At 33.8% G+C, this 16,193-nt stretch overlaps 3 protein-coding genes across 7 annotated transcripts in view; 2 read left to right on the top strand and 1 right to left on the bottom strand.

Annotated features, from left to right (window-relative positions):
* The window catches only part of LOC124539311 (solute carrier family 12 member 4), a 448,925-nt gene that overhangs the window by 184,449 nt on the left and 248,283 nt on the right, over positions 1-16,193 (bottom strand). The window lies entirely within an intron of this gene.
* LOC124544169 (trypsin, alkaline C-like) lies at positions 5,849-7,185 on the top strand. The gene is made up of 4 exons (XM_047122663.1): positions 5,849-5,960; positions 6,079-6,250; positions 6,372-6,627; positions 6,833-7,185. Exons 1-4 carry the CDS (start codon positions 5,912-5,914, stop codon positions 7,127-7,129), a joined length of 774 nt encoding a protein of 257 aa, XP_046978619.1. The 5' UTR covers positions 5,849-5,911; the 3' UTR covers positions 7,130-7,185.
* On the top strand, positions 8,394-14,900 carry LOC124533148 (trypsin, alkaline C-like). Its single transcript, XM_047108316.1, has 4 exons — positions 8,394-8,429; positions 13,173-13,390; positions 13,848-14,103; positions 14,533-14,900. The coding sequence occupies exons 1-4, from the start codon at positions 8,394-8,396 to the stop codon at positions 14,827-14,829; spliced, it is 807 nt and encodes a 268-aa protein (XP_046964272.1). The 3' UTR covers positions 14,830-14,900.

The following is a 16,193-nucleotide window of genomic DNA, read 5'->3' as shown; positions in this document are numbered from 1 at the left end:
ACATCAACTAAGGGATCCACGTTTTATACATTTTTGTTCCAAATGTATAAGTACGGGACAATACAAATTTTGCAATCTTTGTCTAAACAAAATTTATTTTGACAGCAAAGCTGTGTAGGACCTTGCACTTATTTGAGTTTAAAAATCTATCACTTTTTTGTTCTACAAATTACACTCATATTCAATTCACAATCACACTGTTGTTCAAATCATAGACGTAATAAGATTATCATTTAAACCACTAGTTCCCAAACTTATTTTTCTTGGGACCACTTTCAAAATTTTAATAGTTTCGGTGGACCTCCTGCTGCTACATTTCTACCACATTCATAAAGTCGCCAAAAAATAAAAATTGTGTCGCTTCTGAGTTCTGTCCCTACATACCCAATAGGTAAAATAAAAACGAAAAATGGTACATTTTCTAACACTTTACTTATTAAAAGAATAGAATTACAAGATAATAATAAGGTAATGTAACTATGCTTACATTTTTGTTCTTTACTATCAAAAGCAAATAAATTATCGTGGACCGCCATTAACGTCTTATGGGCCCCCATTTTTTATTCCCGCCTATGTAGACCCCCGTCTACCGTGGACCTCTAGGGGTCAAGATATGGACCACTTTGGGAATGACCTGGACCACTTTGGGAATCACTGCTTTAAACTAAGAATTAGAGATCTGGTAATATGATAGAACAGCTCGTAAACCATATTATGTGCATATCATGTGCTAGTCGTGGGATAATTGGAGAAATCGTTTCACTGTGAAAATTTACGTTTGCGATGAAAAGACGGGTAATTGGAATCTAAGAAAGATTTTTACAATCGCCCGAGATTAATTCTGGATCATTGTAAAGAGAAACAATTTGTTTAGGACAATTGGTAATTTGACATCTGATTGGTTACATTAAGAGTCGATTTATAACCTTTATAAGTCAATCAGCACATCCGTCAATACTAATTCTCATTTGCGACTTTAGAATCATCTATTGGAACCTTAGATGTCAAATTAACGGCTTTTGCAATTACTTTCCGGTTTTTGAGTTTATGGTAGTGATAACGGATTTGTTAGCTTGTACATTTTCGTAGAATGAGCATAAACCATTAAGATATGCTTTTGGTGTGTATCTGAAGATGCAAGAACGAATTTATTCCAGTGATCGCATTCCCGAAAACGGATCATTTGTATTTGTATTCAGTCATTAATGCGCTTGTTTATGTTAGAATTAAGTTATTAGAAAATAATTCACTGATAGTACGTGGATGAAAATCGTACCATATTCGTGACAGAAATTGTTATTCATACATTTTCATAGATAAATTTTTATCAGGAAGAAGCAATCGTCCGACAATGACTGTACATACGTCATTGGCAAAATATCAATGCGTCATATAGTTATAAACATATATCAGGATATTATTATGTGTAGTAAAACTAGTAAATCTACTAATCCTAATTAAGAATAATAATAAAAAATATATTCAGCAGACAGCGTTATTTGAGTAGGATCTCGGGCACACAAATATATCTCGTAAGTATAAACGGTACTCATACTAATGCACGCCGATTATTCAACGTGGAGAGGTAAGCCTTTGAGATTAGACATATATAGTCGTTCAAGTAAGAAAATTTTGTATCTTAAAAGGCCTACTGAAAAGTCTGCGATGGCACGACATTCATAATAACTTAGTAAAAAGGTGCTTTTAACCAAAATTAAAGGCGTTAAAATTTTACGGGCCATAATAGTTTCTGTTGTTATATAGTAACACCTTTTTTTTCTATAATTTTCATTAAAAGTTCATTAGTTTTATATGTATGTTGTCTTGGGTCTGGATGTTTAAAGTAACGTCGTTACTTCTGATTTTACATAACGCAAGTGCTTTAGCTACTTAAATTAGGATCAGAATAATTTATGTGATGTTGTCAAATATTTAATATTATTATTATTTATTATTTACACGACTACAATTCTACAAGTACAAAACCGAAAGATATATTGCGGAAGAATGGAATTGATCACAAAATATCATGAAGTTTACATTGATTTTGGGAAAGGTAAGTAAAAAAATCATCGTGTTTTGTAAAATATTTAATAATACAATAGACAAGCAGTGCTGGATATATGGCAATATTTCTGTGTGTGTGTGTTTGTATATTAGTTAAAAATACTGAAGAAATCATTTTATTTTCACAATGTTTAATTTTATAAGAGCATTTTTACGGTTTTTTCAAAACAACGTTTATTCCAAAGGGTAACATTTTTATTATTTAGTTTTAGTTCTTGGAACAGCTAGAAATGGATGTCATCGTTGTATTGAGTTTCGGCTGTTCGTGGTAACGCAAAATATTATTCAGTATAATATTTAGTTTAGTTAAAGATGGCTAATACTTAGAGAGTTTGATATAGTCTATAATTCTTCAGTAGTGAATATTCGACGTATATTAAACAAACTTTAATAATACGGTTTTGCGCGCGATCTATTACGATTTGGTGTAGGCCATCACTCTTCCAAATACAGGTATATAGTAGCGGATGAGTGACTGACATATCGTCGTGCAAAATAAATATGTTTTTTTTTATTTTATTTAAATGCTTTATTGAACACCATGTATATATAAATATCGTTAGTAATTATTAGTATATGTTATATAAATAACAACACCGATTGACCTACAACACACACTGAAAATAAAGATTGTTCTTGATAAAGAGTAAAGAAATTTCAATAGTTCACATAACTGAATACGACAAAACCTAAATAATCGAATATGATTGTCGTTAGTAGGAAATAAAGCAAAATCCATAAAATTAAAGTTATCTTAGGAAGAATAGCTTCGAATTAAAAAAAAAAGAATGTATGGGACAAAAGGCGGACTTAATGCCTGAAGGCATTCTCTGCCAGTCAACCTTTAGGTTAATCAGAAAAGCTTGAAGGCGGTGATTAATAAATAAATAACAATATAAAACAATATATGGATATACATATATAAATCTAAATAAAAATAAAACATATACATACATATCATATACAAAATAAATATTGATCTATACTGTCTATTGTAAAAAAATATAAAAGTAATAATATAAAAAATATGTTGTTATGATAGAAATAAATACCGTATGAAAAATAAATTGTGCTAAATTTAGAAGTGAACGAGTATCAGTATCTAAATAGGCCTTACTGTAAGCGACATTTGTAATAACTGCGTCACCATGCGTCACCATGAACACATATAAAAAAGTACAAAGATAAAACATTGGATATTAAGAATTGTTTACCGTAACCTCAGCTAAGGCTGCTTTTTAGTCTACGCTTCGTATATTTGCTGCCAACACATGCGTATGAAGTTTAAGTTAATCTAAAAATTTGTTCCAGAGGAAGGTTTTTGTTTATTATATAATTATGGACAATGTAATACATGGACAATACAGTAAAAAACCAAGATTTTTTTTAAATATTTAGTATCAGCATTGCATTCGTTTGAAGCCGGGGTGGGTCGCTAGTAATTATTATAGTATATAACACAGATTGACCTACAACACACACTAAAAATAAAGATTGTTATTGATAACGAGTAAAGAAATCTCAATAGATGTGAACTGAATATGACAAAACCTAGATAATCGAATATGATTGTCGTTAGTAGGAAATAAAATAAAATCCATGAAATTGAAGTTATCTCAGGAAGCATAGCTTAAAATTAAAAAAAAAGAAAACAGTTTGTGATCATTAATTGAAAAGATGTTACCACTTTAATAATATGTCCTTTATCCCAGTTCTCAAGAATGGTCATATCACACTGTACTGGGATCGATCGATAATCGCTGACAGGACAGTTGTCGCCAACAAGCCTGATATAGTGGTGATAGATCGGTCAGAGCGTCGCACGATAATTGTTGTCGTCGCCATCTCTCATGAGGAGAATCTAGTGAAGACTAAGAAGGATATAAATAAAATATCTTGACTCAGCTCATGAGGTGGTCGACATGTGGAATGTGGATACCAGTTATTGTGCCGATAGTCGTTTCAGCGAATGGTCTAATGACCACGAGCCTCGACCGACACCTTAAGGGGCTCTCGTTAGGCAGCTGGGTCAAGGGCCTGATGCAGAAGGCAGTACTCCTCGGCACGGCGCGTTTTGTGAGGATATTCCTCTCTCTGGAGCCCTAACCACCGGTGGACCCTGTTCCCGCCACTGGTTGGCCTCTGTATTTTATATTTTTAAATATATTTTGTATTTTATATTTAAAAATGTTTTATACATGAGTAAGAATAAATAAAGTAGGACAAATAATTATCCTTTAACATATAAAAAAAGACAAAACACAATAATACGAATCTCGTTACAAGTCTATTTAAAACTTTTTAAAATAAATATTTGGTGTTTTCACACTACTTCATATTTAATAAATAATTGAAAATATAATTTTGGAAAAAGTTATGTTGCTAGCTAGTAAGCTAAAGTAAATATATTTCAATGTTGTATGGTGATGATGATACATCAGTTGTTAAACTAATGCATCAATGCGCTTGCAAAAAAAATATCAATCGTAATATGATAATTGGCGATCATATAATCTTCAAAGATAGCAAGGCTTAGGTTAAAAGGGAAGGGAATTTATCGAATTGAATTTTTTGTCTACATTATTAGAAAAAAAAAAATTAATTTGAGGAGAATTAATAACGCAGAAACGATCCCATATTTACTTCAATGAAGGAAAAGATAATCCACGACATCATCCACTAACTCACAGTTGCCCGCGCCTTTTTACATTTTACTGTAATGCTATGTGGATTTTTTCTTTTATTTTACTGAACATCAGCAGATATTCGCTGGACTGGATTGTATTGGAAAACCTATTCTCATAAAATCGTTCAACGACTATTACGATCAGACATATCTACTGAATATTGATTTTGAAAAACATGTTTAATTCGTATTAGGGCTTTAATCAAGCCACTCTGTATAACCAACCATAATATTATGATACCACACGTTTCCGTCAGTGACAACACTTAGTATTGTTGTGTCACGGTTTGAAGTGTGAGTTAGCCAGTATTATAACAGGCATAATGGACATAACATTGATGTATATGGGTGCCTGCTATTGTTTATTGATCTAGCCTGTTGGACCACCCGCTTTTGACATAAAAAAAGTATTTATTTTATAATGTAAGGATATTCCGTCGTAAAAATATAAAATAGGAAGGGTAACTCTGTACGAATTTCACTTGTACGAATATAATATAATTTTTAATATATTCGTTATGTTTAAATATTTCGCATTTTTAAATTGCCTGGTCGGTAAGGTAGTCACTTATTAGGCGGAAAGTGTTAGATCGGATCAAATTTGAATTTTTATTCGCTTTTGTTAAATGGCTATTCCAAAGTGTTTGTAGGAGATGATTTAAATAAAGTATATTTGATTTTATAGTACTAAAGTTCAGCACTTCTTTAAAAAATGTTACGTTATTGATTCTTAGCTTGAACTCCTAATGCGTTGGATTACCCATTCCGTTAAGCATCTCTGTTTAAATCCCTTCGGATTATATGAGTGGAAAAATAGATAGAGCTGTCTTTCTGTATACGCCTGAATGCTATGAACTCCTGACTGTCTCCATTGAAAACGTCATAAGAGCCATATCTCCTATCTTGGAATGGAAATGTTATACGGTAAACTTCATTTGTTTTTTGAGCCTAGCACACTTATTACCTTTAGATTTCACATTAAACATCACTGTCGTTTTGGGTTCATACCTATAATGTTTGTAATTAATGATAGTAGGAATTAAAGTGCTTAATAAGGGATTTAATATCATATCTTCTGATACTTTGATGATTTCGACTGATAGGTATTTAAACACATCGTCTCGAGTGTAGGCTATCACAGTCTCAGTGAATTACAGGATGCGTGCTGCACTCATATTACTGGCCCTAGGCCTAGCTGCGGTTACAGGTATAAATTAATATTAAAATTTATTTTTATTTTATACAATCATACATAAGTTTACAAGTAATATACTATAAATAATATATATTAAATTATTATTAAAATGTTTACATTTTTGCTACAGCCGTACCTAGAAATCCTCAAAGGATTATTGGAGGATCAGTCACCACTATTGGTCAGTACCCATATGGTGTGGCTCTGCTCTTCTCATGGACTGGATCTGGAAGTTTCTTCCAGTCTTGTGGAGGTACCATTCTTAACAACAGGGCCGTACTTACTGCTGCGCATTGCCTCATGTAAGTGGAGATTCTTATGGATTTGACTAATATTGTTTAGTACTTTTCAAAATACTAAACCAATTGATTTCATTATTTGACGATTCTTGATCTTATGATTTCGTTTATGCAATCATTTCAGCGGTGACCCAATTTCACGCTGGCGCAGTCGCGTTGGTTCCACCAATGCCAACAGCGGTGGAGTCGTTCACACCACCAGCAGAATCATCATCCACCCTAGCTACAACACCGGCACTTTAGACCAAGATATTGCAATCTTGCACATCGTTGGCTCTTTCTCTTTCAACAACAATGTACGCGCTGGACGCATTGCTGGCAGCAACTACAACCTCGGTGACAACCAACCCGTTTGGGCCATCGGATGGGGAACTACCAGCGTAAGTTTTACGAGCTTGAAATTATTTATTTAAAGTTATAGGAGAGTTGACATGAGGTTAGATATTTTAATAAATAAATAGTAAGGACGTGTAAATAATTTGTCACTAAATAAGGCTATTCGAATTCATAACAATTTGGAACTTTTTCTGAAGTTTGCTGTTAGAGGTTTGCTATTAGATTAATACATTAATTTATCTATTTCAGGTTGGTGGAAGACCTTCTGAACAGCTTCGTCACGTCCAAATCTGGACTGTCAACCAGGCTACCTGCAGAACTCGTTACGCTGAGCTGCGTCGTACTATCACTGACAACATGTTGTGCTCCGGTTGGCTCGACGTCGGAGGTCGTGACCAGTGCCAGGGAGACTCTGGTGGCCCTCTGTTCCACAATGGAGTTGTCGTCGGTGTTTGCTCCTGGGGAGAGAGATGTGCCCTGGCTCGTTACCCTGGTGTCAATGTTCGTGTATCTCGCTACACATCTTGGATTCAAAACAATTCTTAAGTTGGAAATGGAATCATAATATCATAATGCGCAATAAAAATTTTGACAAAAACATACAAATATTTTTTATTGATCTATCTGAAACGAAATTGTAACTTATGTAAAGGAGAGAGTTCATAATTTTTTGTAAAAAAAAAAATTATTAAAGTATTTCAGAATATATTTTTTTATATAGAAGAAATCCTAAAAGGAATCTGAAATATACCAGATTAAACAATTTACTAGTGAGTCTTTTACACAAGCATCCGAAAGTATTTTCTTTTTTTATGTCATAGTCGTAACTAACAAATGGGCAACCTGATTATGAGTAATCACTGCTGTCCATAGATAATGGTACTTATTTATATAATACATAAATTATTCCTCATATCTGAAATGCGTCACCCACCTTGGTAACTACAAAATCTTGTTGAACACCTTATCATCTAATTACACATATAGATATTTTTTAATTTCAAACACTTTTTCAAGCAATATGCCCTTTGAAGGAATCTTGAAACCATGGGCGTAAGTTGTTTTTTTTAACTTAATGACTTGGTTTTTGATGTGGCTGTGAGATTGCATATAATTCATAAAACGTATTGTGAGCCTGGGTTAAACATTGGCCATCCAGGATTCAGTTTCAATAGGACCACTGAGCGAATTTATTTTAAAAAATCAGTCCTTAATTAATGAACTGCACCTGTTATTCCAACTGTCGCATGTAACCTGGCTGCGACTGACTGTAATATCAATAGATAATCAGCTTTACGGCTGAAATTAATACTAACGGTTGACTATCGAAAACCTCATATCAGTAATATACGACTCAATGTAATCCATTCAGTTATGCACAACGACTCCAAATATAAGTGATTAGCTGTTATAAATATGATTATTATAACTTTATATAATGCTTATACGGATTATGGACAGAAATCGAATGAAAAAATATACAATCAAGAATCAATCGGCTTTGCTTATAGGAGAGAAAGAGTAGACTACAGTGGATTGGTAAACCGGACTACTGGATGTCTTCAAGTAAAATTTTATATTCAATCCAATTATTGGCTAGGTAGATATAATCACCCACAACTTTTATAAAATAATATTTTTACCTTTATCTATATTAATTATTAGAGCTAGAGCGCACTGGTGTTTTTTTGTCACGGTGACTTTAAAGTGTCAGTGTTGTCATTGTCACGTCACGTATCCAAAGTGGAGTGCGCTCATTAATAGAGACAGAGACAAAACATTTTCGAAAATCGAAGTGTCATTTGCCACTATGGATCTCAAAGAGACGAACGTTCTCTTTGAACTCGTGAGACTCGGGAGAAAAAGAAAGCGAAGAGAATACTGGGTACTAATTTTATCCCACGCTTTAATTTTCACGTGAATATCTGAATACTCATTGGTTGTGCAGAATATGGTTAAATTGCCCCAGGAGGGTACCATCAGCGACAGCGGTGGAGAATCCCTCTCTGGGCCTCCATGCCCAGGACATACACCACATGAGCAGGGATGCCCAGGCGGCCCTCCGAATTCTGGGGGGGGGGGGCAATTTTGCGCTCGTCATCTTTCAATTTTTTATCATAAAGACCTGGTCTCATTTCCACTTCTTCTATTAGAACAGCATTATCAATATTGTCTTCACAAAAGTTTACGTTTTGAATAGATGGTGACGCCATTTTGCGCGCGCCAAAGTCGTCAGTCAAAGTGCAAATGGCGAAAGACTGACGACGAGAGTGACAAATTTGTCGCTAGTGCGCGCATTGCTATGAAAAAACTTAAAGACGCTGACAGCTACGTCACGTGCTTGTTTACCGGTCAGCGTACACAAATGTCACCCAATTGTCACGTCGTAACATGCGCGCAACTCCGTACATATTCACGTACTTGACAAGAGTGACGAAACAGTCACCATGACAAAAAATCACCGGTACGCGCTAGCTCTTATTAATATGCAAAGCTTGTTCTTAAAAACGAGCGAAGCCGCGGTAGGCTATCATTTTCAATGTTATTTACTAAATCTATTCATCGTGTTCCCTTCTTCTTATAACCTGAGCGCCTTCAAACGACGCGTGAAGAGGCATCCTACGGGCCGGCTTGGCGAAGGCGACTAGTGCAGCACATTCTTGCTGACTGCACTGGGCGTCTTCACGTTTGGACTACATTTCCACTTATCATCAGGTGGAGTAGGGATTTATGCCTACCCAGTATAAAAGTAGATAAAAAAATAACAACAACGCGATAGCGTGTCAAAGCCAAGTACTAGTAACAGTACTGGCGAGCAGCACCGTGTGTTTCATGTGTTTACACAAACAATTTGGAGACACTTTTGATCCCCTCATAACCTTATTAGAACCGAACTTGCTAAGTGAGACCTTAGACTACAATATATAATATATCCAATGTTATGGAAATAAATTATGTTTTACGTAGTTATAACTACATCCAGGACTGGCCATTGACTTGGCACCCATTTAGATCTTACTTCTTTTGTCGTTGAAGTTAACAACTAAGGCTTATATCATAATATTGTACTTGGCTTTCATTTTACATTTAAGTTTTTGATGGTGTCTTTATTAACTAAAGAATTAATAACATTAAATGCTTAAACATATACAAATATGAATTAAAACTAGTAATCGTATAAATGTTGACGGCGTGGAATGGTGGCACGAATGCTAGCAACATTTCCCTGTTGAATAGCTATTCCGATCCTCTGGGCAAAAAACGAACCAGTTCTCCTATCATCAGTGGAGGCAATAAGGCGATTTGTTATAATTTTGATGAAGCTTTATGCACCATTGCTCCAAAGGCTAATGGGAAAAGAACGTAATTTGACATAAGACAGAATATTAGATCAATTTTTGCTTCAGCTTTTTCTCTTAACATTGTTTCTCGGATATGAGACGGGGCCAACGTGTCAACGCATGTAGCGTCCCACACAAGGGTCATCCCTTGTTCCCAAGGAACCAATCTTAATCCAATGTTAATCAAGTCGCTTACCATCATCACGACTAATTCCACGAGGCTCAGTAAGAAAAGGAACGTCTATGGTCGCAATAGCCCTTTTTTATTGTTGTCATTAAGAGAACCGTAACGAAAAAGCCTGCCTGTGAACTTTTGGGCAAGAGAGACTATGTAAACCGAAAGTGTCCACCTTCTTTCAAACGGGCATCTGTTCATTTTTGGAATTAAGTTTTCAAACTTATTTTTAAAAACATGTGTATTATTTTTAAATATTAATGTTCTATCATATTAAAATTAATCTTATCTGTTTCTAAACTAGGCACGAAAATATATATTTCAGAATTCTTCTCTAGGATTCACATCGTTCAAGATTACAATATTATTTATTTTTAGCAGAACGCAAGGTGAATTATAAATCAAATCAAATCAAAATAAACTTTATTCAAGTATGCTTTTACAAGCAGTTTTGAATCGTCATTTTACAATTAAGTGAAGCTACCACCGGTTCGGAAAGTAGATTCTTTCGAGAAACTCAGTAGTTACTCTCTTTCAACATTTAAAAAATACAAAGTCAAGTAGTTAAATACAATTATTTAAAAATTATATATCCTGCCTGGAAGTCAACAGGTATTAACTCCACGCTTTTTTATCATATATAAAATCTGGTATCGAATAATATGCCTTTTTTTACCAATGTATTTTTAAATAAAATTAAAAAATTTAAACTTACGAAATTTACGAAATGACAAATGTTAAAAATGTCTGCGGAATTTTATTAAAGAAACGGATACCTTTCTCCAAGAAGGATTTATTGACTTTGCTGAGTCGGAAACTTGGCGTTATAAGCTTATCCTTACTTCTAGTGTACATACAATTATGATCACTGATTTTCAACCGACTTCCAAAAGGAGGAGGTTATCAATTCGTCTGTATTTTTTTTTTTTTTTTTTTTTTTTTTTTTTTTTTATTTTTTTTATGTTTGTTACCTCATAACTTTTCACTGGGTGGACCGATTTTGATAATTTTTTTTTTGTTTGAAAGGTAGTGCTTCCCGTGGGGTCCCATTTTTTTATTTTTTTTTCCGATGATGGTATCCATGTGAAAACGACATAAGTCTTAAATTTGCATTATGTAAATGCGCGACAAATAGGTGAATAACTGAAAATCACGTTAACCAATTTTGATAATTCTTTTTTTATTATAAAATATATACTTCAAGGGTAATTTGGTGAAAGTTTGGTAAGGTTCTGAGCACAGGATCCATGACAAAGTAACGGAACGGAAGGGAACGGAACAATTCTGAGGAGCACGTTAGCGATACTCGGTCGAATCTTTTATTTATAGGTTATTTGGATATTTGAGTCACCTTCCGTAATGTGGTTACGTTTATGTAATTATCATAGTCGAATATTATAATCAACTAGCTACCCACCCCGGCTTCGCACAGGTGCAATACTGATACTAAATATACTACAGAATTTGTTTATATACGACATCACATCGCAAACTTCTAAAATTATCAGTGTTTCTTTACTATATTGTTCATGTTTTATATACACAAACCTTCCCCTTGAATCACACTATCTTTTAAAAAAAACCGCATCAAAATCCGTTGCGTACATTTAAAGATATAGGGACAGAGAAAGCGACTTTGTTTTATACTATGTAGTTATGGAACTCCTATACGGCTCGCAGTTAGGGTGCGATATGGGGCAGAATTTCTTACTATCTTTAATCAAATTTTGTGTATGTGATGTGATGTCATATGATGTACGAAATATAGTTGGTCTTTTTCAAAGTTTTTTTGCTGAGTTCGATTACAGCTCTTTCGAGGGATCCTTGTAGTTTACGCCTCGTGACGTATTAAATCCGCATTTTCGAAAGTCTATTTTTGCTTTATTCGCAAGTTTCCTTTGAAATTGTCCTCGAAGTAGTTTCTGACTCATATAAACGGAACGTTTAATCTATCCATATTAAAAAAAAATAGTTAGTCAACATCAGCTTCACTTAAAATCAAAAAATAAATAAAATTTTAACAAAAAGAAAAACCGACTTCAAACAAAACACTATTTTAAAACAAATGAATATGCACGAAAAAGTAATAAAAATAATTGCGTATTCAACATATTTTTTAGAGTCTTCCTAAGTTAAATGAAATGAAAAATATTAGACTACTTAAAAGTCGATTAACGATTATATCATGTAGTTATAGTTATTGGTATATTTGGAGTCGGTATCAGCCAATAAAACCCTACAGTATATCTATCAAAAAACAATACGAGAATACTTTGACAAATATGTTTTTTACAAATTACCTTTTACACAATAATATACTGGATCAATCAAGGGGCTCGTATCGCTTCTTTCTTTTGATTGTTGGGGCAAGGGCACCGTGGCTGACACCGGCTCCAAATATACCAATAACTATAACTACATGATATAATCGTTAATCGACTTTTAAGTAGTCTAATATTTTTCATTTCATTTAACTTAGGAAGACTCTAAAAAATATGTTGAATACGCAATTATTTTTATTACTTTTTCGTGCATATTCATTTGTTTTAAAATAGTGTTTTGTTTGAAGTCGGTTTTTCTTTTTGTTAAAATTTTATATCAAAGTGATCAATGTTACTGTGAATATACATAATATTGTTGTAAATGTACTGTATATAGTAAATAAATGAATAACTTAAGATAGTCATTAAACAACAATATTATTTATATTAAAAAGTCTAGATTCAAATGGTATCATATCGTCATCCAATGTTGAGGTTGCAATAATAGCCTAGCAAGTTGAAGGTTATTAAGAGATCTTTAAATACATTTTATTGCAGTAAATCCACTAGATTAAAGAGAGATTAATTATTATTGAAGCTAAAGGTATTATTATCTTGACATATCTGTAACGGTATTCATGGTATAGATATAAAATGTTATTTATAGCAGCAAGCGCAAAGAGTAATTCATTCTTTCAGAATGCGTGCAATTATTCTACTGGCCCTTGGCTTGGCTGCGGTTGCAGGTAAATATATTAAATTATAGGTTATAATTAAATATTGTTATTAATATTAATAAATATATAATATAGGTGTTTAGAAAACTATACAAGCCAAATTTTCTCATATCTATTGCAGCCGTGCCAACAAACCCGCAAAGAATTATCGGCGGATCGGTTACAACGATCGGTCAATATCCAAGCGGTGTTGCTCTTCTGTATTCATGGACAGGACTTGGAAACCACGTACAAGCATGTGGTGGTACCATTATAAACAACAGATCCGTTCTCACCGCAGCACATTGCGTTGTGTAAGCGTCCTAAAGATTACATTAATATTTTTACCAATTATCAAAAGTATAAATAACATTAATTATTTGAAATAAGGACTAATGTTCATGGTTTTGGTCTAAAGTCATTAACAAATTCATCTCAAGATGCATTACTGCCTTGGTGCAAGCACCATTGAATATTCATGTGCTTAATTTGTGTTTATACTTCATCTCGTCCTCGGCGTTGAAGGAAAATATCGTGAGGAAACCGGCAAGTGTTTAATTTTATGGAAATTCTGCCACATGTGCATTCCATCATCTCGCATTGGAACAGCCTGTTGGAATATATACCAAAACCTTCTCCTCAGAGGAAGAGGAGGCCTTAACCCAGCATTGGGAAATTTTCAGGCTGTTATTGTATTGCATTGTAAGGAATAATTCCCACACGACTAACCATTATTAACACTTTTTAACTAATCTACTTTAATAATTTCAGTGGTGACTCAATCAGCCGCTGGCGCTCAAGAGTTGGTTCTACAAACGCCAACAGTGGCGGAGTTGTTCACACAACCAGCAGATTAATCGTTCATCCTTACTACAACAGAGCTACCATTGACAACGATGTTGCTATCGTGCAAATCTCTGGCTCATTTTCCTTCAACAATAATGTACGCGCAAGTCAAATCGCTGGCAGCAACTACAACCTCGGTGACAACCAACCCGTTTGGGCCATCGGATGGGGAACAACCAGCGTGAGTTGAAACAAATCATAAATTGATGTCTTTATACGTTTTGAGAAAAAATATTTTTTTTTAATTTTATTGATTTCATAATTTTTTTTCTTGGTCTGGTTCACTATCAAAGGTAGCGTTTGTTAGTGCTTTCATTGATAAACAAAAAGCTTTCTTCAGAGTTCTTCCTTAGTTTCTCCCACGGCAGTCGGAAAATTATGTACCCTTATATTGGGTAAGAAATTGACCCCACCCTGGATATTCCCTTCTACAACCAGTTTCTCTAGATTGTCTTGTTGTTTTCGGACACTATGAGTAAAGTAATTAAAGATTCGTTGATGAAATACTGTGAACAGTTTGGTAGTCATTTTCATTTGGTCGAGAATGGATATGTTCGTTTATTAGTTTGTTTAATAAATTGAAATGAAATAAAAATATTTTTTGTTTCAGGTTGGTGGACGACCTTCTGAACAGCTTCGTCACGTCCAAATCTGGACTGTCAACCAGGCTACCTGCAGAACTCGTTACGCTGAACTGCGTCGTACTATCACTGACAATATGTTGTGCTCCGGTTGGCTCGATGTTGGAGGTCGTGACCAGTGTCAGGGAGACTCTGGTGGCCCTCTGTTCCACAACGGAGTTGTCGTCGGTGTTTGCTCCTGGGGAGAGAGATGTGCTCTGGCCCGTTACCCCGGTGTTAACGCTCGTGTATCTCGCTACACATCCTGGATTCAAAGCAACGCTTAATTTAAAATTCTTGATGTTAAACATGTTAAATTATTATGTTAAATTAAAATAAATCAAGCAATAAAATTATATTTAAAAATAATAACATGTCCTTTTTTCGCTTACAGCGGTTTTATCTTGGTGTAAATAAGATAGTCAAACAGGATGATGGTAGGTTATCAAACATGATATCCGCCTGATCGATTTTAGTAGTGGCCGTTCTTATACTCATCATACATTTAAACTATATCTTATATCGTTACGGCAGATGGGCATTGTTCTTGGTTATTTATTGCATATTTCGGTGTGTCGCAAGGCTCAAACCTAGGACCAACATTGTAAAACACTTTGACAAATGATATTATTTCGATATTTATATATACACATCTTTTTATGGATGATCTATAGTTGGCTATCGAAAATGTATGTATGTATATATATGTATCTCCATGTAATCCATTCAATTATGCATAACGACTCCGAATATAAGTGATTAGGTGTTTTACATATAATTATTAAAATTTTATATAATGCCTATACGGATTATGGATAAAAATTGAATACAAAGTTTACAAGCAAGTATCAATCGGCTTTGCTTATAGTAGAGAAAGAGTACGGTGTAGTGGATTGATAAACCAACTGCATGTCTTGATGTAAGGTTTCATATTCAATCCAATTATTGACAATTTAGATATTATAACGTAATGTTTTTATATTTATTTATAGTAATTTTATAAAAGTGAAAGTAGATCTCTCTGATTGTCTATTGTTCTTTTATAGTCAAAATGAACTGAATTTGATGAAATTTTGCTATGAGTAAGTTGGAACTTCAAGAAAGTTTGTAGGCTACTTTTAGGCTTTTCATACCTAACGCCTAATGACCAACTCCTTAACAGCGAGCGAAGCTGCGGTCGGTTCTCATTTTAAATATTATATATTAATGCAATTTAACGTGTTCCCCTCTATCTTATCCTATCTATTCTTATAACCTGGGTGCCTTCAAACGAGGGGTGAAACATCAACAATCAAACAAATTCTTTCTGACTGCACTAATCGTCTTCGCCTTTGGACTACATTTTCACTAATAATCTACTTAAAGTGAATATTAATTCAAAATTTATTTTCAAAGTTATTTCCGAAATTAGGTGATTTTTTTAATATTAATTTTCTCTCATATAATAATTAATCTTCCAAATTAATCACCTGTTTCTAAACTAGATACGTAAATACATATATATATTTCAGTGTTCTTCCCCGGGATTCACGCCGTTCAAGTTTACAAGATTATTCATTTTTAGCAGAACCCAAGGTCATTTATTTAAATAGAAAATAAATCAAATTATTTAAGATAAAAAAATATAATTATTTAAATCCAAATGTCTCAT

The sequence above is a fragment of the Vanessa cardui genome, chromosome 1 (assembly GCF_905220365.1).
Source record: "Vanessa cardui chromosome 1, ilVanCard2.1, whole genome shotgun sequence".
NCBI classification, from domain to species: Eukaryota; Metazoa; Arthropoda; class Insecta; order Lepidoptera; family Nymphalidae; genus Vanessa; species Vanessa cardui.
The sequence above is the reverse complement of the archived record's forward strand: the minus strand, read 5'-3'. Positions and strand labels throughout refer to the sequence as shown.

What these genes read in the sequence shown, in the direction of transcription:
- LOC124533148 (XM_047108316.1), top strand. Translation starts at nt 8,394, where the DNA reads ATGGATCTCAAAGAGACGAACGTTCTCTTTGAACTC. An exon ending in CGAACGTTCTCTTTGAACTC is followed by an intron (nt 8,430 to 13,172) that starts GTGAGACTCGGG and finishes TATATAATATAG; the next exon opens with GTGTTTAGAAAACTATACAA. An exon ending in TCGGATGGGGAACAACCAGC is followed by an intron (nt 14,104 to 14,532) that starts GTGAGTTGAAAC and finishes TTTTTGTTTCAG; the next exon opens with GTTGGTGGACGACCTTCTGA.
- LOC124544169 (XM_047122663.1), top strand. Translation starts at nt 5,912, where the DNA reads ATGCGTGCTGCACTCATATTACTGGCCCTAGGCCTAGCTGCGGTTACA. An exon ending in ACTGCTGCGCATTGCCTCAT is followed by an intron (nt 6,251 to 6,371) that starts GTAAGTGGAGAT and finishes CAATCATTTCAG; the next exon opens with CGGTGACCCAATTTCACGCT. An exon ending in TCGGATGGGGAACTACCAGC is followed by an intron (nt 6,628 to 6,832) that starts GTAAGTTTTACG and finishes TATCTATTTCAG; the next exon opens with GTTGGTGGAAGACCTTCTGA.